Consider the following 24,013-nt stretch of genomic DNA (forward strand, 5'->3'; position numbering starts at 1 on the left):
TCAACCAACCTGAACATCAACCAAACCGACCATGAACCAACCTTACCGTCAACCAACCCATCATCAACCAATCCACCAGCCAATTCCACCATCAGCCAAACCCACCATCAACCAACTTTACCTTCAGCCAATCCTACCCTCAACCAACCTACTGTCAACCAACCCTATCTTCAACCAACCTTACCACCAGCAAAGCTTACCATCAACCAACCCCACCATGAACCAACCCCATCATCAATCAAGTCTCTTTATCATGTACTTTTATCAAACCCACCCAAAGCCAGCATCATGCCAGGCGCAATGAGGAACACCAAAAAGAAAGACATATGGCTCTTCCCTTGAACAGAGCTAATAGCCTGACCAGGCAGCCTTGAAATGATTGTAAGAAACATAAGGCCAGATATATTGGAGGGTCACATTGTACATGGGGCTTGAGTTATAAGGTGAGCCCATAGGTAAAAATGATAGATGATCAAAATGACCTTTGAAAACTCCTGAGATCCCCCATAAACTGGAGTCTCCATGGCTTTTGCACGTAACATCATACATTCTTCTTCCACACAATGGTCTGAATAATGAGGCAGACTTCAGGAGGGATCAAGAAGAAACGGCATGCACACGTCAGGGTCTGCAAACCTCTCTGCTTCAACACAGCTTTCAAGTCCACAGAGTGGACTGGGGCAGAAAGTGACAATCTAGGTGATCCTGATAGTGGCTCACTCCCTTCTCTTTACTACAGGGACTTTCTAGTTGTAACACACATTCAGCCATGGATTTGTCATTGTATTACTTAACCCTGCAACCTGTGTTAGACGTTAACTCCACCACGACCTGCCCACAGCCTTAGGAAATTGGAAGGGAGAGAGGGTGATCTGACAGAGGGGGAGAGAAATACTGAGTGGGCGTTAGGAGGGAGAGGGCTTCACACAGGCCTCAATGCTTGGGCAGGAACCTGACAGACAGGACAGGAGACAGCCTTCTAGACCAGAGTGATGTGAGCTCTGACGGTAAGTTCCATGAAGACAGGTCAACTGTCTTGTTTAATTCTGAATCCCCGGGGCCCGACAGAGGATCTGACAAACTCTAGGCATCATGGAGAATCACAGAAGAGTGGTTGGAAATGACAGAAAAGAGGCACCTGCTGCTTGAAGGCATCGAATCCTCAGAGCAAGCCTGTGAGTGGACAGCGTGGTTTCTCTTTACAAATGAGGACACTGAGGCAGCCACAGTAAGTGACTGCCCACCACGACACAGTTGGTGAGAGGCAGGGCTGGAGCTGACCCCTGATGGCCCCTGCTTCAGCAGCATGTATTCAGCACCTACTGTGTGCCAGGCATGGAAGTCTCATTGCAGTGGGGAAGCAGGTAATGAACAAAGACGTGGATGTGTAAACATGAATAAATACTTAAGGCTGCCAGTGTCGTGTTGATGAGGCAGCCCAGATAGCGGCCACCGCGGGAGGACGGCGGGAGAGGGGATGGCAGCAGAGCCAGGCCGGGCCACCAGCAGAAGCTGCAACCAGACCAGCCTGGCCCAGGTGAGGCTGGCGCGGGGGTGCGGGGAAGGGTCTGCATGTAGGGGCTGGAGCCACAGGGGGACGCCCATGCCAGCAGGGGCCCAGGCAGGACGCTGGTCCCTTCGCCCACCCCAGCAGCACCATCTCTCCTTGGTTGGACTTGGCAGGAAGCCAAGCGTACAGCAGAGAGCAGGGCGAGTGATGGATGGGTTCCCAGGCACAAGAGCAGGACCCCCAGGCTGGGTCCACACTCCACCCCCACACCAGCCCTTGAACCAACCATCTGCTCCTCCACCTTTGACACCCACCCTGTCCCGGCCAGGCTGGCTCCTCCCTGTCTCTGGTCTCTCAGCGGCTGACATCCAGGCTCTTACGGGGCCTGTCTCCCCTCAGGGCAGCCCTCAGCCCCTGGCTGGGCTCCTGGACAGCACGAGCAACCAGGCCCTGGCGGATCTGTGACTCCAGGCATCCCTGGTTTGGCGGCCGTCCCTGGCCGTAGGCAGCCGTAGCATGTGTCAGCAGCATGCAGCCAGCCTCCCCCTGGGCTGGGTCGAGTTGCTGGCACAGTTCATGTCCACTGATGGAAATGAGCCGACAGCCCGGGGACAGGTGGAAATGAGCTGCTTGGCCGCTTGAGGGGTGCTGCGGGACGGGAGAGGACTGGGCACGGGCAGGAGATCTTCCCCGAGGACCCAGCTGGGCTGCTGTGTGTTTGAATAGATGCTGGGACTGGTCTGCCTCAGGTCACCGTGACCTTGTTGAAAGTGTCAGCTGAGGGGACCATTGCCCCCTTGTTTTCCAGACCAGGAACCCTGGGGGCTCCTGCTGCCTCCCCTGGCCGTACAGCTTGTGCATCAGTCTGGGGCCAGCTGGGAAAACAGAAACCACTCCAGCCTTTCAAGGAGTGGAACATTTGACTCAGGGAATTGCTAACCCTCGGGAGGGGAGAGACAGGGGGACCTCACTGGGGTAGTGAGGTGGCCCAGGAATCAGCCACGTCACAAATCCCCCAGTGGAAGCCAGATCATAGACTGTCCAGCAGGGCTGCAGCCACAGCAGAGGCGCGGCCGCTGCCCGAAAAGCCACCTGTAGCGGCGAGAGAGAAGAGCTGCTGGGCCTCCTCCCCTCCCATCGCCTGCCCCAAGTGACAGACCTGGGACTCAGCACAGTGGTCGGCCCTGGGAGGCAGAGCGGGCAGCAGGAGGCAGGTAGATCTCAGAGCAGAACCCAGGACCCATCATGACTGGGAACTCAGGGCCCAGTCTCCACTGTGCCCCAGACGATGGCTGCTTTAAACAGCTGTGGCGATGTAAAACTGGACCAGCAGTGCCTCATGGGAACCCATCCTCACAGATGGAGGTGGGATGTGTGCACAGGATGCTGGTCATTTGCTGCGGCCAAAGACCGCCATGACTTCAGTGTCCACCCACGGGAGAGCTACGCAGTGGTTAACATGGGAGATGTGGCTCTGTGTACCCCGAGAAGGAGCAACCTCCAACATACGTGGATACATTTTTTAAAGTGTGCCATCTTGCCAGGCTTGGGGGTGCACACCTCTAGTCCCAGCTACTTGGGAGGCTGAGGTAGGAGGATCTCTGGAGCCCAGGAGGTCAAGGCTGCAGTGAGCCGAGGTGGCACCACTGACTCCAGCCTGGGCCATGGCATGCAACCTTCTCTAAAACAAATAAATAGTAAATAAAAATAAAGGGAGCAGTCTTTATACTACACTACCCTTTGTTTAAAGAACAAATAGGTTTGCATCCATTGAGGTACAGAAAATTTAAAAAGCAAACAAAAAAAGAACAAAGAGCAAAGCGGGGCCCCAGGCTCAGCAACTGTGTCTGGAATGACAGAAAAGCAAGCACGTGTCTAGGCCGCTGCTCTGGGCAGGCCCGGTGGCCGTGACCCTAAGCTGCTGCTCTGGGCAGGCCCGGGAGGCAGGTGGCCGTGACCATCAGTTTCCACACTCTGCCTTCTGTGTTCTTGCATTTTCCCACATGCGTGTATCATCTTTAAAAACAATCCAACCTACAGAACCCCTCTGTCTCCTGACACCCCAGCTTCCTGTATGTCCCAGAAAGAGCCCTCGAGCTCCTGTCCCCACTCCTAAGACGGGGGCTGGCGGCTTCTCAAAGACGGCCCACATCCCCGCTCTAATTCCCAAGATTCAACACACTCATGACAAAAAATACGTGTTGACCAGAAACCTGGCCCGCTTCAGACGTCAAGCCCTGGCCACAGCCTTGCAGCCCACAGCTGCCCGCCAAAGCGACCCGATCCCTCGGCCGGGCTATGCGTCCATCTGCCCCGGGAACGTCCAGTCTGGCCCCCGACCGTGTTCCCAGTCCTGGCCACCACGCCCACCCTCAGCCCCACAGAGTAAGACCCCAGTTCTGAGGGTAGCCCCGAAAGAAGATCCCCCGAGACGGGACCACCCCAGAGGCTGCTGCAGCTCCCTCTGCAGAGTGGATCAAGCACAGCATGACTCCAGCGCAGACACTTCTTCAGGAGAATTGGAATAAATGAAGCAACATGTGCTTCTCCTCTAAAAGGAGCAGCCTGGGTGTGGTTGGAGGAGGCAACGGCAATTGAATTTGTCAAGAGGGGCAGGGGTGGAACCCTCAGAACCTTGAACCTACGTCTCCCTACCCCCAGGACTGCGAGGTGCCCAGGTAGGGCTGGGGCTGAGCTGACAGCAAAGGTGAGTCCTGGCAGCTCCTGGCTGCTGCTCCACCCCAAAGTGCAGGTTTTCACCTCTTAGGCCCATTTCCCAATGTCCCAGGTGGTCAGCAGCCTGAGAGTCAGGGGGACTGAAGGGAGAGATGGGGGTGGCAGGTGTCAGCCCTGTTCCCAGGGCTCACTCAGCTCTCCACTCAGAGAGGCACAGGCCACAGGGTACAGGGGAGGGCCCTGGGGGCCGAGAGGGGGCGTCTCGAGGGAGACTGGAAGGGCATGGGAGGGGTGGGTAGGGCGGGAGACGGGAGGGGGTGGAAGGACACATGCCCCTGAGCCTCCCCTGGGCGAGCTCCCAGCTCCCATCCCCAGCCCAGCTCTCAGCAGCCCAGGACAGGGCTCAGGAAAACTCACCCGTGAGGCGGGGTGCGAACAGCACGCACCCGTGCACCTGGAGGGCTTGCTGGTGGAATGGTAAGGAGCCCATGCAGAAGGACCCAGCAGGCTTTGCCCACCACCCTCTCCTTCTGGAAGAACTGCACAGGCTGGGAAATCAGAAGGGATAGTGACAATTTTCTGGGTCTCTAAGAGGATGGTACTGAGGATGCATGCCCTCCCCACTCGGCCGGAAGACACTGGTGAACCATGGCATTGCTTGGGGAGTCGGGGGGGATGCTGAACAAACCAACTTCCTTGTTACTCCTGGGCAAGGCAGGACCCTCTTCTGCCTCCAGGATTAGAGGGGTCCAGGGATGAGTAGAGGGGCCTCTCCTCTGAGCCCCTTCAGCCTCCACAGTTACCCCACCCCCATCAACAGGGCAATAGACCATCCTGCCCCGGTGCCCACAGCCACAGGACTGAACCTTCCTTATGAAGAGTGAATGGAAGGAGACTTGTGGCCATGAACGGATCAGTGCTGGGACGGCTGCAGTCCCAGGTGCAGTAGTCAGGCCTGCTCCACCCCACACCACTCCCACTCCACTCTCACGGAGTCCTCAGGGCCAGGACATCCCCAGGGACCTCATACTCATGGCTCACTGTGACCTCACTCTGTCAGGCAGTGTTTGGGGCTGGGTGCTGAGGCTGGGTACTGAGGCTGGGTACAGAGGCTGGGTGCTGAGGCTGGATGCTGAGGCTGGGGACTGAGGCTGGGTGCCGAGGCTGGGTGCTCAGGGCTGGTTGCTGAGGCTGGATGCTGAGGCTGGGTGCTGAGGCTGGGGACTGAGGCTGGATGCTGAGGCTGGGTGCTCAGGGCTGGGTGCTTGGGCCTGAGCTGTGCCTACTTCTGCCTCCTCTGATCACCACCACAGCTCCACAAGGAAAGGGTTCCACCCGTGTCGCAGCAGAGAAACTGAGGCTCAGAGCAGGCAGCTGCCCAAGGCCACTCGGCACATCACTGGGAGGGACCTGTGTGTCCAGCTGGCTGGGAGGCAGAGGGGCCACTACTAACACCAGCTGCATGCAGGAGGTGTTACTGGGAGGTGGTCTGGCTAACATTCACACAGAGACCCCATGGAGGGAGCCTGTTTCTTACTTGAGCTGTACATGCTGCAGCTGCCGGCACTGCTGTTGGCACAGTCCCCACTGTGACACACCCTCGGGACTGCAAATACAGCTCAGAGTGGTTCTCACAGCTCCCAGCGACACCGTGTAATTCAGGCCCCTGCCACTGCCCGCCCTGTGCCCTTCCCTGGAGCCAGAGCCCATCTGAGGGGCTCAAGGCTGCACCTGGCTGGGTAACCGCGGGGCACGGGGCCTAGAACCGTGGGTCAGGGCGGAGGCCGCGCTGCCGTTCCTGCCTCAGGAAGGCGTGGTGTGCCCCCACGGTGCCCTTCCTTTCCCACCCGTAGCTAGATTTAGAAATGCCCAGAAAAGCCTGCAGTTGGTTTCAGGACACGGCCTCCTCTGACTCAGAAACCACAACCTCAAATGCCTCCAGAGAGGCAGGGCATCAGCTCAGGAGGCCAGGCGGTGCCTGCAGACATAACCACCAGGTGGGACTGTGCTGCCAAAACGAGCATCCTCCCTCCCACAGTTCTAACCCAAGTCCTTCTCAGTGGATATGTCACTTTCCCGCCCAGACAAGAGCAGGAAGCATTCCACTGTCTCCTAAAAGCAGAAGAGCGATGAGAACATGATGAGGAGGGGCTGCTGCTTGTGGTACGGGGAGGCCATGGGGACCGGGGGGCCCTGGGGACCTCGCCCTGAGTGCAGGGGTGGCAGCCACTCGCCTCCAGCATCGTTTCCAGCCAGAGGGGGAAGCCCAGCGTGGCCACATCTTCCTCTTCTTATTTAAAAAAAAAAAAAAAAAAGAAATCCCAAATTTTAGATAAAATATCTGTGCTTTGGAATATTGACAACCAATTTTTAAAAATTTAAGCCTCTGTGGGTTAAAAGAAGCCCATTCACTGGCCAGAGTCAGCCTTCAGACCACGGCTCATGACCGTCTTATTGAAGTGCTTTTTCCCTGTGACCGCCAGGCCCCAGGAGGGGTGCTCGAGGACTGGCATTCCCAGGTGCGCCTGTACTGGCACAGGGCTCCTGCACCCCCCAGGTCAGAGCCACCCCAAGGCAGGTGCCCATGCCTGGGACGCTTCCTACGCCTGAAGCCTGGGAAGTGGCCGCCTGGGAGGAAGTGGCTACCTGCAGGAAGAAAGAGCGCACCGTGGCGGGCCCTGGGGCTCCTCCCAACCTCCCACACGCTCCTCCACCACTGCCCTTCCTCACTGCGTACAGCCTTGGTAGGACTGTCCGTCAATATCGGGGCTCTTCCACCTTAGACAACCAGACCATCTCCCTGGCCTGCACACCCTGAGTGGGGAACACAAGTGCCAGGAGTAGGTGCAGCTGAATTTTCCCTAAGGCCGGGCCCAAATGCCTTCCACGGCACCAGTCCCCATGCCCAGCACCTTCACTGGATGTGTGGCTTCAGCAAGAAATGCTGGGGGGTCCACGCCTGAGCCCTCCTCTCGGTCCCTGGCTGAGCCAGCCCACACCTGCATCCACACCTGTGTTAACCTCAGGTCCTCGCTCCCTCGGACCCTGCCGGCCAGTCCTTAGGGAGGACAGAAAGTTGAGCTCCCACCTGCCTGCAGCAGTACAGACCAGCTGTGTCGCCATGACTGGGATCCACCGACTAAACCAGCACGCATGTGGCATTCTGGCCTCCAAGGAGAACGCATCTCTTTCCCTAAGTTCCTCTCCCCTTGTGGAACAGACTGGCTCCTCCGTACCCTCATTCACACAGCAAACACGGGCATGGGCGTGTCTCAGCGCCTGGGCATCAGGAAGGAGCGGTGAACATGAAACACCACCCCTGGGTAGCAGGCCTCAGAAACACCTCTTCCAGCTGGCTGACTTTATTCATTTGATCATATCACACAATTCCACACAAATACACACCTGGGTCAGAGCCCACAGGCTGGCGTTTACAGTCCTTTCTCTCCCCAGCTCCTGCCACTGCCTCACCTGTGTGGCCCCCTCCTATCCCCGCCCACTGACAACCTTGAATGCACTGTCCATGCCTTTCTGATAATCACATACCAAGATACAAATGTTGCATATTTAAACATATATACAGAAACACACCCACGCATAGGGGATTTCGGCGTGTCTTTACAAAAATGGGATATGTATCACTCCAGTCTACATCTTGTCCTTTTCACATAATATTACCTTGGAAATCCCTGCAAAAGCACTGGCATGGTGACAACCCCATTCTTTCACAGTTGCACCACGTTTCCCGACTTCATCATTCCTCTTTTAGTATAGAGATGAATAATCTCCCTTAGCCCGGATGTATTAGAATTTATGCAATCATTAGTGTTATGTTTACTCATGCTTCTGTTATTTCTACTATAAATAATGTAAATATTCTGATTTTATACTTTTTTATGTCATCTTACTTGCTGATTCTTTTAATTCTCTGACGTAGATTCTCATGGGTGTACTGAGAAGTTATAGGGTCTGTTCTGGATGAATTCCCTATCTGTTCCAATGGCCTACTTTTCTAGGATAATTTTATCCAATTAAAAGAACAACTTGTCTTCTCCGGGTTCTTACTGAATCTGGGGTTGCTAATTTCAAAGGTGCAGAAAGCACGCCTGGGGAATGGAGCAGTTGGGGTGGTGAGGGGTGGGTCTGGATGCAGATCTACTGGACAGCCCAGGGTTCCTTCCCCTGCTTGACTGCACTCAGTAGGAAAAGTTAGAAGCACCCAGAGATGACGCCATGTTTCTATAACCCACACGTAAAGCAAAGCTACCCATTCTTGCCCACGGCTGGAGGAGGAATAAATTGGTACACGGTTCCCAGAGTGCAATGCGGCAATGTCTTTCAAAATCAAAATGCCTGTGCCCTTTGCCCACAGATTCACCTGCCAGGAATTTATTCTAAAGAAGCATGTGCAGGGTCATGCACTCCGGAACCACTGGAAGTCGCCAGACGCTGGAAGCCATCACAGTGTCCGTCAGCAGATGCCTTGACATGGCCTCTCAGGGCCTGGGGTCTAATCACCACGTTGCAGCAGCATGCAAAGACAGAGTGTCGTTTTGGGGTCTCCCTCCCCTGGACAGCAGCCCTGGAGCCCACCCCAGCTAGGTCCAGTTCACTCAGGTGAACCCTGTTGTCTGATGGGCTTTCCACAAAAAGGGCACTGCCCACTTAGGAGGAAGAGGGCTTCCTGAAACCACCACTGAGGAGGAGGCTGGGTATGGAGAAAAGCCAGGGGAAAACCTCGGAGGGAGAAGGGACATGATAAGGACGTGAGCTCCTGAGCAGAGAGCCTGTACCAGGAACCCAAAGACCAGCAGTGCGAGCCCAGGGCCCCATGGAAGACATGACTTCAGGTCACAGAAATAAGGTCACTGGTGCTATTTTTATTAATTCTCTGAGTGTGCTGCAAATTTGGTTTCTACTTATGATATCAGCCTTAACTTTTCTTAATGTTGAGGAGAATGTTCATTTTTAGCATGGATAATTTTAAACCATTTTCAAATCAACCTTTTCTGGCAATGAATAGATGTGATTTGCTCCCACGGAGACACCCACAGACTGTCGAAATCCAGTGTCACCGAGAGGGAACGGTGACGGATCGAGACCGTAAGTCCTCCCTGTTCCAGGTTTTTTACTTGCTGGGCCGGGCCCTTCCCTTCCTTCCCCTACCACAAATACACAACACGCATGAACTCAGTTTTCGGCTGAAAGTGTAACTCCCCCTCTCTCTGGCCATGCCAAGAAGGAAGCCACACCGGGCTTTAGTTCTCAGCCTAGAGAGGATCCAGAGGAGGAAGCTCTGCTCCCAGGCAGCTGGTGCTCCAGAGCATGGGCACAGCCCCAACATTCAGGACTTGGCTCAAGGCCGGGCTCTGCCCCCTGATGTGACCTCAGGGAATCACCTATGACTCTTGTCTGTGATGGCCACATGACAGCACCTCACTCATGTGGTGTGGACTGAAGGAGAGGGCAGGCCTGAATGCAAGCCCCAATGAGGCAGGGAGCACCCACAGGCAGGGAGCCCCCATAGGCAGGGAGCACCTTCCGGGCAGGGAGCACTCACTGGCCGGGAGCATCCACAGGCAGGGAACACTCAGGTAGGGGGCACTCACTGGCTGGGAGCACCCACAGGGAGGAAGCACACACTGGCAGGCAGCACCCATCAGGTAGGGAGCACCCATCAGGTAGGGAGCACTCACTGGCCAGGAGCACTACCAGGCAGTGAACACCCACTGGCAGGGAGTATCCAACAGTTAGGAGCATCTACAGGCAGGGAGCATCTGAAATGGCGCCTGTTACTGTCTTCCCCTTACTCCCGGGTGGTCGGCTGTGTGAAGGCCACAATCACCAGCCAGCATTCAATAAACGGCTCCTGGCAGCCAGTGGGGCCGGTGCCCACTCTGCAGAGCTGTGCATGAAGGAAGCCGTTCCCTGTTCCCTGAAGGCAATGCCTGTGTCCAGAAGCCCCGCCCACTGGCCCTTGGTTTGGGCTCCTTTTTAAGCCACGGTCTGTTTCTTCTGTCTCTGAATCTTCCAGGTTCTCTCTTCACTCACTTCCAGGCTGAGGACCTGTCTCTCCAACTCCCTCTTCAGCTCCTGGGACAAGGGAAGTTTTTCACATGCCAATGGGCACACACGTGGGGCCAGACCATCCGTCCTCAGATTTGGTAACAATTGCTGCAACCATCTCCCGGCACATGAACAGAAATGTGAGCTGATGTTTGCAGACCGGGCGCCTGTGCCTGGGTCTGTTCAGAGGGTGGTCTGGGACCGGTGGGGCCTCACTCCACCTGGGCCTTGTCGGAAACGAGGATGCCAGGCCCCACCCCAGACCCACTGAACGTGGGGTCTGCATCTTCACAAGACCCCTGGCGTCTGGTCAGCACACTAGATGACCTCTCACATATGGCTCAGAAGTAATAACTGACGACACTTCTAACAGTCAGAAGATTTCATGAGAGAAACAGATCGCCAGCTTTTTTAGTCGGAAGATGGGGCAACCCTGGTCATCTGCAGTGGCACTCCTGCCCCTCCACCCCCGCCACACCAGCAGGGTGCCAGTTCTTGAGTCACCGCAGCAGCCTTCGCCACCTCTCCTGCTCCCTGCCTCCTGCCCCTCAAGACCCCTGGGCCTGGAGCCCCTGCCTCAGCCCTGGCGTCTCCCTGAGGACCAACCCTGGCTGCTCCCTCTTTGCCCTCTGTCCCCGCCCTGTCCTCTGCCTGGACTGTCCTCACTCAGGGCCAGGAGGCTCCATCCTCTCCACCCTGAGATGTAGAATCCACTGCCACCTTCTCAGGCAGGCCCTCCTGGGCTTCCGTCTTTAAAACAGCACCAGCATCACCAGCACTGTTTTAGCGCCTACTTATTCCCAAGTCATCCTACGTGATCTCCCGCGTGGCCCTTACGGGGCAGGACGTGGTGTGCACTGACTTGCTGTGTCTCTGTGGGTGCCACAGCATCCTCACCGCCAGGTCCCCATGGCCCGGGTGCTACCTAAACAGCCCAGGCTCTACCGGTAATTCAGTAACGCACTGTTGAACGACGGTGGACCACCAGCAAGCGCCCCCCTCTCTCTGGAGCTCAGTTTCTCTGCTGGTTAAGACGAGCAGCCTTGGCCACAGCACCGTGCAGACCGCCCATCTCCAGGAATGAACAGGTGCTCTCCGTGGGGGCAGCTCTGCACCTTCTCCCCTGGGCTGCTCCCTACGACACCAGGAGGGAAGCCCAAAGGAAGCCCTGTGGGCCGGGCCCTGGCAGGAGGGGAGATGAGAAACGGAGCCCGTGGGAGGCGAGAGAAGGTGTCACGGCCGTCCATGGAGGACGGTGTTCCTCAGACTGAGGCCTGGTCCATAGCAAGAAATTTAAACCCAGGAACTGTTTCTACGTTCACCGCACTCTGGCGTGGGTTTCATTTATTCTGTTTAATTTTCTTTAAATTGCCACCAGTGATCCAGGTCATGGCTCTCCCCAGCCGCGAACGGCCCACCTCCACACGGAGGCCCCGGGGTCTGCAGGCCAGGAGAAGAGGGGCCACTGGGAAGGCATGGGGGGGCATGGGGTCTGGGAAGGGGCAGTCGCTGGCTGGGCAGCTGCTCTCGGGGTACCACTCCTTAAGGAACATCCCCTCGGGATTGTCTGGCGGGTCACACCTGCCTGCACAGCATTTACCACTGAAGCGTGCGGGCAATGGGTGGGCTTGGGTCCCACCAGCCTCACGACACAGCCGCCACTTCAGAACCTCTAAAACCCCACGGCCCTGAGCTAGAAAGCCCCGGCACGCAAGGGCTTGGCAGTTCCACTTGCTGCACAGCCGGCCCTTCTTGGGGGACCCCGACGGCTTGGAAGCTACTGAGGAGGCTGCCGGTCCCCTGTCACCTGACACTTCATCTCACGCAGTGCCAAGGCTCCTGGGTCCAGGCTCCAAAGCACGTAGGTCTAGGATGCTGGGTGTGCATCTGTGCACGAGGGACCCGAGGGTGAGTGGTGTCCCCTCCTATCCACTTAAGATACATCTCAGAGCCTGGGCCACAAAGTGAGGCCCCATCTCTACAGAAAATTAATACATGCACACAAAACAGCTGGTGCAGTAGCTCACACCTGTAATCCCAGCACTTTGTAGGCTAAGGTGGGAGGATTGCTTGAAGCCAGGAGTTCAAGACCAGCCTGAGGAACATGGTGAGAACCCATTGCTACGGAAAAATTTAAAATTAGCCAGGCGTTGTGGCATGTGCCTATAGTTCCAGCTACTTGGGAGGCTGAGCTGGGGGGATAGCCTGAGCCCAGGGGTTCAAGGCTGCAGTGGGCCATGATCGAACCACTGCACTCCTGCCTGGGCAACAGGGTGAGACCCTGTCTCTAAAAATTAATTAATTTAATTTAATAAAAATAAAACATGGCTTGGATATCTCTCTGCAGTCTCCATAAGTAATTCACAGTGTGACATCAAGCATGCATTTTGCGAAAAGAAAGGGCCTTCTCTTTGGAAACAGGAATAGCTGTTTCCCTCCGGCGTCTTCTGCAGAGTGAGGCTTATATGCGCTCATGTGAGCAGCCGCCCATCCGCCAGTGAGGCCGGGATCACGTTGGCTGCAGGTGTCACGTGCGTCTTTCGCCCCGTGAGGGGCTGCAGCTCAGGAGCATCTGCCATTTTGTGTTCCGTGGAATTTAAAGATGAGGTTATCTCCATCTGCCCCAGCAGCATTTACAAGTCACTTCCAAACACCAGGGACCTGTCTCCATTGATCTGAGAGTAACTGCGGTCCACCAGGCCTCTGCACACAGAACCCCGTGGCTCAGGTTTGCTGGTGGTTTCTGTTGGGGATTGAGGGGCACCTGGGCTGAGCACTGGACCCGTGACTGTGTCACAGTGAACTCGTGTCCTTCCCACAGTAACCCTGGGAGGCTGCATTTCTGGGCCCTCTTTCTGGAATAGGAAAAGTCTCCCAAGATGGGAGAAGGCGAAGCCAGGATTCTGCCTCCGTTACACCTTGAAGAGTTCTGTCTCCTGGTCAACAGGACAGTGGAAGCCCAACCCATTCAACCTCCACAAAACCCACACAAAACCACGCAGGACACGCGGGGCAGCATCACCCTCTGGCCCAGTGCAGACACCGTGGACGCTAGTGGATTCAGGCAGATTCCGCCTGTCCACGGCCTTGATAAATGTGACCACAGAGGCAGGCAGTGACCCAGGCAGGGACGGGTGTTCAAGCCCTGGCGACAAAATGCCTGCTGGGAACCACCCGAGCTTGGTGCCCCCTCCCGGGAGCTGCTGTGATCAGAGACATCCTGACTCTTCCCACAGCCACCCTGAAGAGCCCTAGAGTGGGACGAGCCTCCAGAGTGAGTGGCCACGATGAGCACACGAGGCTCTAAAAGACCAGGGCCCCGCGCAGAAGATGAGTCTCGTGACAAATCCGTCCAGGAGACGCTGGAGGCGTCACTGCTTCCCTGCCTGACTTACCCTCCAGGCTGGCCCTCTCTCAGCCCCCAAAATGCTCAATGCCAGCCACAGGTTACAGCCCAGCATCCAACAGATCGCCGGTTCCCAACACATCTGCCAAACCCAGCTTGGCTTGGAGCAGCCACATCTATGCTGTCCAAACCAGCCCTTCTGTGAGCCCAACCGACAGAGGTGAGTGTGGGTGGGCACAGTGTCAACAGCAACACCTCCTTCCGCTCCTGGTTTCCACCTACATGAGCGTCTACTTGCCCCATCCCAAACCCAGGATAGCTCAGACCAAGGTGCTGCCGGGCACAGCTCTCCAAAGGCTTCCTATGCACCTAGAACGAAACTCACGCTCCTCCCTGAGGCCTGGATGCTGGAACCGAGCCTGCTCCTCCCGGCCTCCTGCCTCCCCAGGGACTCGGAGCTCAGGGTGCTCCATCCACGGCCACGCCAAGCCCCTTCCTGCCCCCCTGCCCTGTGCACTTGCTGTTTCCTGGCCTAGAACATTCTCCCCCCAGGCCTTCAAGACATCAGCTTCCTCCGGCCATTCAGATGCCACGTCCCGGAGACGCCTCTCCTCACCACTCCGTGAAGACGCCCCGTTCCCTGCTGTCTCCTCACCACTCCGTGAAGACGCCCCGTTCCCTGCTGTCATCTTCTACAGGGCTGTTCTCTCCCACTTTCTTCTTCCACTGATTCAAAGTGACTAATTTATCTGCTGGTTTGTTTACTACCTGTCTTTCCCACTAGAACACAAACTCCTCACAAGCAGGACTGTGTTGTTTTTCTTGTTTACAGCAGAGCCCCCAGCGCCCGGCTCACAGCAGGCGCCCAGTGAGAATCTGCCAGAGGGATGGATGCAGGGACGAGGGGTCCCTCCTTGGATCCCCCCAGGTGCAGTCTGGGTGTTGCTGTGGGAAGCACACCACACTGGACTTGGCTTACACAATCATGGGCTCCTTGGATATTTGCTGGCACCCAATACATGCAGGGCCCTGGACTACAGAAGCCAAGAGAATGGATTCCGTTTGTAAACACAGGCCCCATGGAGTAATGTGCCCAGGGCCCGTGGGCACTGGCGGGCAAAGCATGCCTCCCGCCCCCACCCGCAGCCTCATGGCACATCCCCCAGGTCCTGGGACCCCTGAGGCCTGGCTCTTACCTCCAGCGGGACCACCTGCATGAGGATGGCAAAGTTGGTGAGGTGAGTGCAGCGGCAGACGGAGTAGGTGAGGTTTCCTCTCGTGAGCACACAGCCGTGGTTCGACCAGACCCCTTCTCCGGAGCTGAGGACATAGGAGAAAGGATCAGAGGAGGCAGCACCACACCCTTGGCAGGCAGGGGACTGAGAGCAGCACCCCCCATAACGCAGGGCCCCGTGAACTCACGGCGGTGCCCACGCCAGGAATGCACAGCCAGACCGTGGTGTGGGGGTTGGGAGGAGAGATCCTGGCCATCAGGCCGGCGAGAGCTGGAGAGTGTCTGCTGCTGGTCAGGCCACAGCAAGCAAGGCCCTCCCTCTGGGACAGGGAAGGGGGGGCCGCTTCGGCACAATCACCCTGAAAAGCACCTGAACAAGGCCCAGCACAAAATGAAACGCACACAGCCCACAGCCCTGTGCCTAGAGAACGGGCAGCGGCACATGCCAGGGACCACATTCAAGCCCGGTCACTGAATCGTGAGTGACGGTAACTTAAATGCCCATCGGGGGAAACGGGTGAGTGCAGTGTGGGAGACAGAAATATGATAAAAGACCTCACATCGGTTAAAAAGAACATCCTTGACCAATGTGTACTGATAAGGATAAAACACCAAAACACAACGTACAGTGACTAACCATGACGCAAGGCCCGGGGAGCCAACAGCAGCACACACTTCCCACGAACACAGCTATGACCGATACAGAGACTACAGCGAAAACGCTGATACAGAAACTCCCCACGGTGTTACCGCCAGAGAGGAAGGTGGCGAGATCAGGATGAGACGCAAAGGTCTAAGGAGACCCTTGCTTTTTTATAGTTTTACTTTTTACGTGAATAATGTGTGGGTATATTGCTTGCATAACTTTGTAAAATATAAACCTAGACAAAAATGACTGGAAGCAAACGTGCTCTCGGTTAACTGTGGTTAATCCTGTTGGTGTGAATATCGGTGAATGTCATTTTCTTCTCTGTATTTCTCTATATTTTCTTTTCTGTTTGTTTGTTTGCTTTGAGACAGGGTCTCACTCTGTTTCCCAGGCTGGAGTGCAGTGGTGCGATCATAACTCACTGCAGTCTTGACCTCCTGCACTCACGTGATCCTCCCACCTCAGCCTCCCAAGTAGCTGGGACTACAGGTGCATGCCACCGTGCCGAATTAATATTTTTCTTTTTCTTTTTGTAGAGATATAGTCTTGCTATGTTGCTCTGGCTGGTCTCAAACTCCTGGGCTAAAACGACCTCCCTGCCTCAGCCTCCCAAAGTACTAGGATTACAGGCGTGAGCCACTGTACCCTGTCTTCTATATTTTCAAATTCCAAAAAAGAAGTTTTAAATGGTTCTTCCCTGAAGTTAGAACCTCAAGTTATCAGTAAAGACAGATCCTTGCTCAGCTAAAGGCAATGGCCCTTGGGGGAAAGCATTTATAAAGGCAAGTAAATTAAAGCCTCTAGTTTGTATTTGCTTTGTATTCACTTTCAACTGTGGTGTCAGCATGGATGTGGCAGATGAGAACTGTGGCTGTCCGGTGACACGACTGATGAAGACCCATCTCGCACCTCTCTGGCCAACGTCTACCAGATAGAGCACGCACCGGCAGCCTTGGGCAACGGTAACCCTGCGTTAGCCCTAGGCGATGAGGAGCCCGAGGGAGGCATTCAGACATGACTCAGGAGTGGCTCTGAGTTTGAGGATGGAGACTCAGACAGCAGCTCAGTGGTGATTTTCATGATTAACGATCTGCTCTTCTAGGCGAGGGAGAAGGCATTTAGCAGAGAGCAGAGGACAAAGTGAGAGCCACTCAGACATACCAATTGAGAGAAGCAAAACTCCATTAATAACTTCAGAATTGATGGGACTTAAAGACGGGGTCATGTCCTCCTCCTCTTAGCTCCCCACCCCTTTTGATCTAATTTTCCCAGGACCTTGGAGGGAGTCAGCAAACACCAGCTGTTGTGTTATATATTGCGCCTTTGTCTGTCAATTGGCTGCATGAATACCATACTTCAATTTGAGGGGGGGGCCCGAACATTAACAGGCATTGGATTAGGTGAACATGGCCATGGGGATGAGCTGCCCCTTCTGCTTACACAAAGGGTAAGCTACACCATATGAAAGTCACATTGCTCAGAGGGAGCTGCAAAGGTGTGACGATGACCTAGTCAGCCAGAGGAGAAGAGCCTTAAGTGGCATCAATGAAGATCTACTTCCAAGGGACAGCGAAAACAAAGAGGCAGGCTTGCAGCTTGTGCATAAATAAATCTGCTATGGAAGCCAGATGAAGCAGTATCAAATAACATTAAAGATATGTACAGTCCTGTGACCCAGGAAGTCTGCATCTAAACACAAAAATGTTCAGTCATGCATAAATGAAATGTAACATACATAAATATGGTAAAAAATGTGTGTCCATACAGGCAAAACACAGAAACAAAAGGTGGAGGAATGATGGAAGAAACACTGAATTAAGCAACACTATATATTTCCTATGGTTATACATATAAATTATATATAAATTATTGAAAAAACACACAAAAAACCCTCCCACAGTGGTTATTACTGGGGAAAGGGGTGGAGATCAGGATAAGAGGTAAAGATCAAAGGGAACACTTGCTTTTCTATAATGTTTTACTTTTGAACAAAATAACATATTGATATATTACTTGTATAATTTCTTAAAGTATCAGTCTAGAAAAAAAGCGGCCCAGAATTCTAAGCCTAATAAAAATCTTTCAAGACTAAAAGAGAATACTTTTTCAAATGGTAACTGAATCTATTGCCAGTGGACCAGAACTACAAAAAGAATTAAAGGAGTATGATACTAGACAAAAATATACACAAAGAAATAGAACAGCTGGAAGTGGAATAAGTGAAGGTAAACAGGCAATTATTATTGTCTTAATTTTAATTGCTCTAGAAGATAACTCATTGTCTGGGGGAAAATACTGGCAATGCATTGTGTTTATGGTGTCAGTAAAGGTGGAATGTACTACAACAACAGCACACAGAACAGGCAGGAGGAAGTGTGAACCTATTGCTATAGTGTCTTAGAATACATTTGGAATGCTATCATAGCATTTGAAGGCAGGCATGAATGAATTAGACATATATACACTGTAAGCTTAGGTCAACCACTATCAAAAGAGTTAAAAGGATGTATACATTAGAAATCATTTATGGTAGAGATAAAATAGCATCATAAAAGATATCCAACAATCCAAATGAAGTCAGAAAAAGATAACATTTTAAAAAGATAGAAAAGTTAGAAGACATCTAGCAAAATGGTAGATTTTAATCCAGCCACACCAATGATTACAGGAAATATAAATTGTCTAAACATGTCAATTAAAAGCAGAAATTTCAGGACTGGATTAAAGAAAAGACAAGACCCAGCTACATGCAGTCTAAAAGAAACTCACTTTAAATATAAATATATAAATAAGATAAAAGTTAAATTACGGGAAAAGATACAGCACTCAAACACTAACCAACAAAGCTAGAGTAGTTTTATCTAAATTAAACTAAGTAGACTTCAAAGTAACGCATATTTCCCAGGGTAAAGAGGGACATCACGTAATGATAAAAGGGCTAATTTTCCAAGAAGACATAACAATCCTAAACATACATGCACCTAATAACAGAACTTCAAAATTCATTAAAGAAAAATTTATAAAACTAGGCCAGGCACAGTGGCTCACGCCTGTAATCCCAGCACTTTGGGAGGCCAAGGCAGGCGGATCATGAGGTCAGGAGATCGAGACCATCATGGCTAACACAGTGAAACTCCGTCTCTACTAAAAACACAAAAAATTAGCCGGGCGTGGTGGCGGGGGCCTGTAGTCCCAGCTACTCGGGAGGCTGAGGCAGGAGAATGGCATGAACCTGGGAGGCGGAGCTTGCAGTGAGCCGAGATTGCACCACTGCACTCCAGCCTGGGCGACAGAGCGATACTCCATCTCAAAAAAAATTAAAAAAAAGAATAAAACGAGAAGTAGACATAGATAAATCCACCACTAAATTTGGAGAATTCACACTCCTCTCTCTTTAATTGACAGAACAAGTTGACAGAAAAGTAGTAAGAATATAGAAGACCTAATCATAACTATCAATCGACTTGGTGTAATTGATATTTATAGAACACTCCACCAACAATACACTTTTTTTCAAGTGCACATGGGACTTTCATCAAAGACTGAACATATACGGGTCTCATAAAAACTTTTAACAAATTTAAAAGAACTAAAATTACACAAAGAATATTTTCTGATCATAAAAAACTATTTACAAATCAACAGCAGAAAGCTCTCTGGAAAATTCCCAACTATTTGGAATTAAACTACACACTTCAAAATAACACACAGGTTGAAGAGGAAGTCACAAGGAAAATTAGAAAATATTTTAAATTTAATAAAAATAAAAACAACATATCAAAATTTGTGGGATGCAGCTAAATCAGTGCTTACAGAAAAAATAGAGCATTAAATATTTATATTAGAAAATAATAAAGCTTCATAGTAATAACCTAAACCTACATTTTAAGAATTTTTAAAATGAAAAGCAAATTAAACTCAAAGAAAGCTGAAGGAAGTAAATTAAAGACAAAGAGGATAAGTCAATGAAATTGACAAGAGAAACACAAGAGAGAAAAATCAATGAAGCCAAAAGTTATATCTTTGGAAAAATATCAATAAAATTAATAAACCTATAGTAAGAGTGACTCAGAAAAAAAAAGACACAGATTATAGATAAAAAAGTGAAATGGGAACATCACCACAGACTGTTCAGGCATGAAAAAGGCTAACGATGGAGTACCACAAAAAACTCTGTGCCTATAAACAACTTTGATGAAACTGATGAATATTTCAAAAAAACATAAACAGCTAAAACTTATTTAAAAAGCAGTAGATGACCTACATAGTCCTGCATCCATAAAAGAAACTGAATGTGTAGTTGAAAACCTGCCAACATTGAAAACGAAGGCTCAGATGACTTCATGGTGAATTCTACTAAAACGGAAGAAATAATATCAATTCTATATAAACTATTCCAAAGTGCATCCCAAAGTGTAACTTTTATGAAGGTATCATTACCTCGATATAAAAACAAAGACATTACCAAAAAAAGAAAACTGCAGACCAACATCCGACAGGCACGTAGACACAAAAATTCTCAACAACTGTAGCCAATTAGATTTAGCTGTATACAAAAAGATAATACATCATGACCAAGTACGCTTTACCCCAGGAAAGCAAAGCTGGTAAAACTTCCAGCTTTAATCATAACGATCTCACTCTGAAACCTACCCAAATGTTCCTCTACTCGGGAGAAGATAAATAAACTACGGTACATCCATGTAACGGAATACCCCCTCAGCAGTGAAACGTGAAAATGAGGTGTTGATACATCCAACAATACACGTGTGGCGACGCTCAACACATTATGCAAAATTAAAGAGGCTAGACTCCAAAAGGCTGCCTGTGCCATGATTCCATTTATGCACACTCTGGCAGAAGCAAAACTATATAGGAACAAAAGACAAATCAGTGCTTGCAGGAGCTGGATGTGAGAGGAAGGGATGACTACAAACAGACACGGGGGCATCTTTGAGGGTGATGGATTGTTCTAATCCTGATTATGGCGGTTGCACAACTGTATTCATTTGTCAAAACTCACAGAACTGTACGATCATCTGCTAGTGTGGATTTTTCTGAATATCAATTATATAATAATAAGTAATAATTGCACAATGGACAGGAAGGATACAGATACTATATTCATGATGGTGGCTGCCTCTGGGAATTGAGGAAAAAGAACAGAAGGAGGTAGAGGGTTCGTTAACTTCATCTGCGATGTTTTAGTTGTTTCATTCTTAAAAATACAAAAATATAAACATGCTAATAACTATAAATTTGGGGCAATGGGTACCTGCATTTGTTATATGATTCTCCATACTTTTCTATGTTCTTACAATTCCTTCAAAAATAAGAACCAACACGCCAATTTAGTTCTTACCAAACCCCATCCCATTTTCTAGTCATAATTTTTTTCTCCAAACAGTGCCCCGGAATTGGGATAACTATTTCTAGGAGCACGTGCTTCCAAATTTTCACAATTTACAAATAAAGGAAAAAGAGCTGCAACCTGCTGAGCCTGACCAGGGCAAAATCACTGAAATTACAGAGCATCCATCCACATTGCAGAGGGATGACGCCAACGGTCATAGCCAGACGCCGACGGCCATAGCCAGAATGAGGCATCCCCGGGGACAAAAATGTAAGCAGTGTTTGCTGGAGGTCACAGGAGCTGGGCTGCATTTTCCTCACTGTTCACAGAACAGAGATAAAGGGGGATTATGCCGACCCACTGCTGCAGCCCCAGCTCAGCGTCTTACAATCTCCTGGCCCTCTGGGTGCAGGGAGCAGAGACGCTTTCTCTGACAGGGACCGTACCAGCAGAGGTGGCACAGCCTGTGTGGATCCTGCCCTGAGGCAGCAGGAGGAGCGAGCTGGGGAAGTGAGTCCAGGCACAGGAAGATGCCCAGGTGTCGGGGAGCCCTGACAACATGCAGGGTGATGGGCCACTAGGCAGCGTGTGAACTGGATGTCCCAGATGTGTTCCAGCTGCCTGTGCAGTGTTTTAAACATTGGGAAAGTTCATATAATAATCTTGCCACAGCCAGGCACAGTGACTCACACCTGTAGTCCCAGCACTTTGAGAGGCTGAGGCGGAAGGATTGCTTGGGCCCAGGAGTTTGAGACTACAGAGAGCTAAGATCACACCACTGCACTCCAGCCTGGGTGACAGAGTGAGACCCTGTCTCAAAAAAACAAAAACAAAAACAAAATCCAGCCATGAAAACTGATGACCTGGCAACACAGGACCTGCAACCTGCATCCCACATGGAACAAACCCCAGGGACCACAGCTGAGCAGCAGCTGAAGATCTGGGAGCCCCGCCCCTCCCTCCACTCCCGGGCCCTGCAGGGAGCTGAGTTTTCAACACCGCTCTGACTGTGGGAGCCACTCACGGTGGGCTCACGTCTGGAGGAGAACTGTGATCACAGCGATGGTGGGAGATCCCCCGGACATCGGGCAGGTGAGCCCTGGAGGCGAGCTGGGGCGGGGGCTAGGAGGGCGGGAGGTGACTGCACACGACAGGTGTGACAGGTGGACATGGGGGATGCTGGGGAGGACGTCTCGGTTGGGGCCCAAGTGGCAGAGGCTGAGGCCTCAGAGTTTTAGGCAGGCCTGATGGTCAGCCTGCTCCAGTGGAGCTGCCAAGGTTTCAAACAGGAAAATGTCAACGTGGCCAGTCAGAAGCCACTCCCCCAACCCCCTTCCTCAGCCGCTCCAGGACCCCCGAGGGGGACAGCCAGGGCCGTAGGGCCTGCCCCAATGGACAGCATCCTCCAGCTCCCCCAAGCATCTGCTGCACTGGCTTGAAAGTCGCCCTGGGCGCTCAGAGGCTTTGTCCAGACACATCGTGCAACAGCAGGCCCCTCCTCGCGTGGTCTGGACGGGGAGGCCTCCACCCAGCACTGCCGCCAGGCCCTGCCCACGTCTCCAGCGTTTCCGGCATTTTCACATGACGCAACCATGTCAGCTGCGGAAATGGGTGACCCAGATCCTCCCCTGGGCTAGCATGGGGCGGGCCTGGGCATGGACACCTCGTGCCCACCTGCTCTCTCCCCTGTGCAGAGGGTACCTGAAGTCCAGGAAGGCGCAGTACACGAAGACTCGGTTGCTGCTGTTGGTAGCCTCACTGTGCTGCTTACGTGTCTGCAATGAAAGAAAACAAACACGATGCACGACGCTGCTGAAGAGGCCCCTGGTTCTCAGCACTGACGTGAGAGTGAGACCCTCACAGCTGGGCGACCTCGGGCAAGGACAGGCACAGCCACCGTTGTCCATCTCCATTCATTGTGGGTGTGGTCTCACGTCACCCCGGCCCAGGTCATGCTGCCCTCTGCTCTGCCCTCCCCAACCCACCCGAGGGCCCTGGCAGGTGCCAGGCCCTCCCTCTAGGACACTCCTCCCCCTAGGACGTGCCTCCCCATAGGGTGGTCCCCGCCAGGCAGCCACAGGCTCCTTCCCCACTCCCCACCAGGCCTCTGCAGGAGGAGCTCCTCAGAGGGACCTTCCCTTCCCTACCTGTTCTAAACAGCACCAGCCCCCTGCCCGCTCTAGCTCCATTCCACTCACTGATGCTTTCACAGTCTTGATCACCATGTGGCATATTACATACCCACTGTCCACTGTGTGTGTTTGCTACCTTCCCCTCTACAGTTTCCACTACAGAAAGGACAGAGCTTATGTCTCATTCATGGCTGCATCCCCAGGACCTAGAGGGGCATCTGGCATACAGCAGGCGCTTACTAAATATCTGTTCAATGAATGAACAAAAGAATCAGTGAACAGGTCCATGAGACCACCTTGTTCCAGAGACTGGCGTTCTCTCCTGGGCTGCTCCTGGGTGCCAGCTCGGAGGACTCTGCAGCTATGGCTCTACCCTAAATGAAAGGCACAGACACCTTCGGGAGCCACAGTTGGAGGCTCAGGAGGCCAGCGACTACACCAGGACCCAGGGCTGCTCAGAGGCAGCATGGCTCCAGGATGAATGGTGTCTGATGGATTCCCAGTCAGTCAAGTCAAGCATCTCTTATTTGCCCGATGCCCGCTCTGTTCTGTGACCCATTCCTGAGCCATCATTGCTCCAGTGAGACCCTTCCTCCATTTCAGGGTGACCAGCTCTCAGGAAGGCACTGACTTGTGCAGGACAGAGCAGCGAGGGCAGCCCCCCTCATGAGTGCAATCCTGGCCTCTACCAAAAGCCCCTCCTTTCCCAGGAAGCAGCAGCTCTGGTGCCGCTGACAGCACCTCGGACCCCACTGCAGAACCAGAGGGCTCACAGGGCTCTCATCGCAGTGGCTGTCTGACAGCTCCTCCGGCCTCAATCCAATTATCCTAGCGCTGTCTATTACTAACGTTTTGGCAAAATGGAACGTTTACTCCTTTTGCTTTGTCCCCCATCCCCACCGCCCCGTATCTTAGGGTTATTTTAATCCATCACAGGGTCTCTTAAAACCGCCTGGAAAAGACATCTTCTCCTCTGTCTTCCCAAAGCCACAGCCCGCTGTGAACTCTTGCACAGACAACAGAGGCCCCTGTGTCCTGCAGCCACCT

The 24,013-nt window shown here is 52.6% G+C and overlaps 1 protein-coding gene across 2 annotated transcripts in view; it reads right to left on the reverse strand.

Annotated features, from left to right (window-relative positions):
- ADGRD1 (adhesion G protein-coupled receptor D1) overlaps positions 1 to 24,013 on the reverse strand; it is a 177,711-nt gene that overhangs the window by 39,478 nt on the left and 114,220 nt on the right. For both annotated transcript variants that reach the window (XM_032168258.1, XM_058425840.1), the window contains 2 exons: positions 22,536 to 22,609; positions 14,795 to 14,918 (listed from right to left, as the gene is read on the reverse strand). In XM_032168258.1, the coding sequence (XP_032024149.1) occupies positions 14,795 to 14,918; positions 22,536 to 22,609 (198 nt within the window). The remainder of the gene's footprint in view (positions 1 to 14,794; positions 14,919 to 22,535; positions 22,610 to 24,013) is intronic.

Source organism: Hylobates moloch, unplaced genomic scaffold, assembly GCF_009828535.3.
Source record: "Hylobates moloch isolate HMO894 unplaced genomic scaffold, HMol_V3 SCAFFOLD_12, whole genome shotgun sequence".
Lineage (NCBI taxonomy): Eukaryota > Metazoa > Chordata > Mammalia > Primates > Hylobatidae > Hylobates > Hylobates moloch.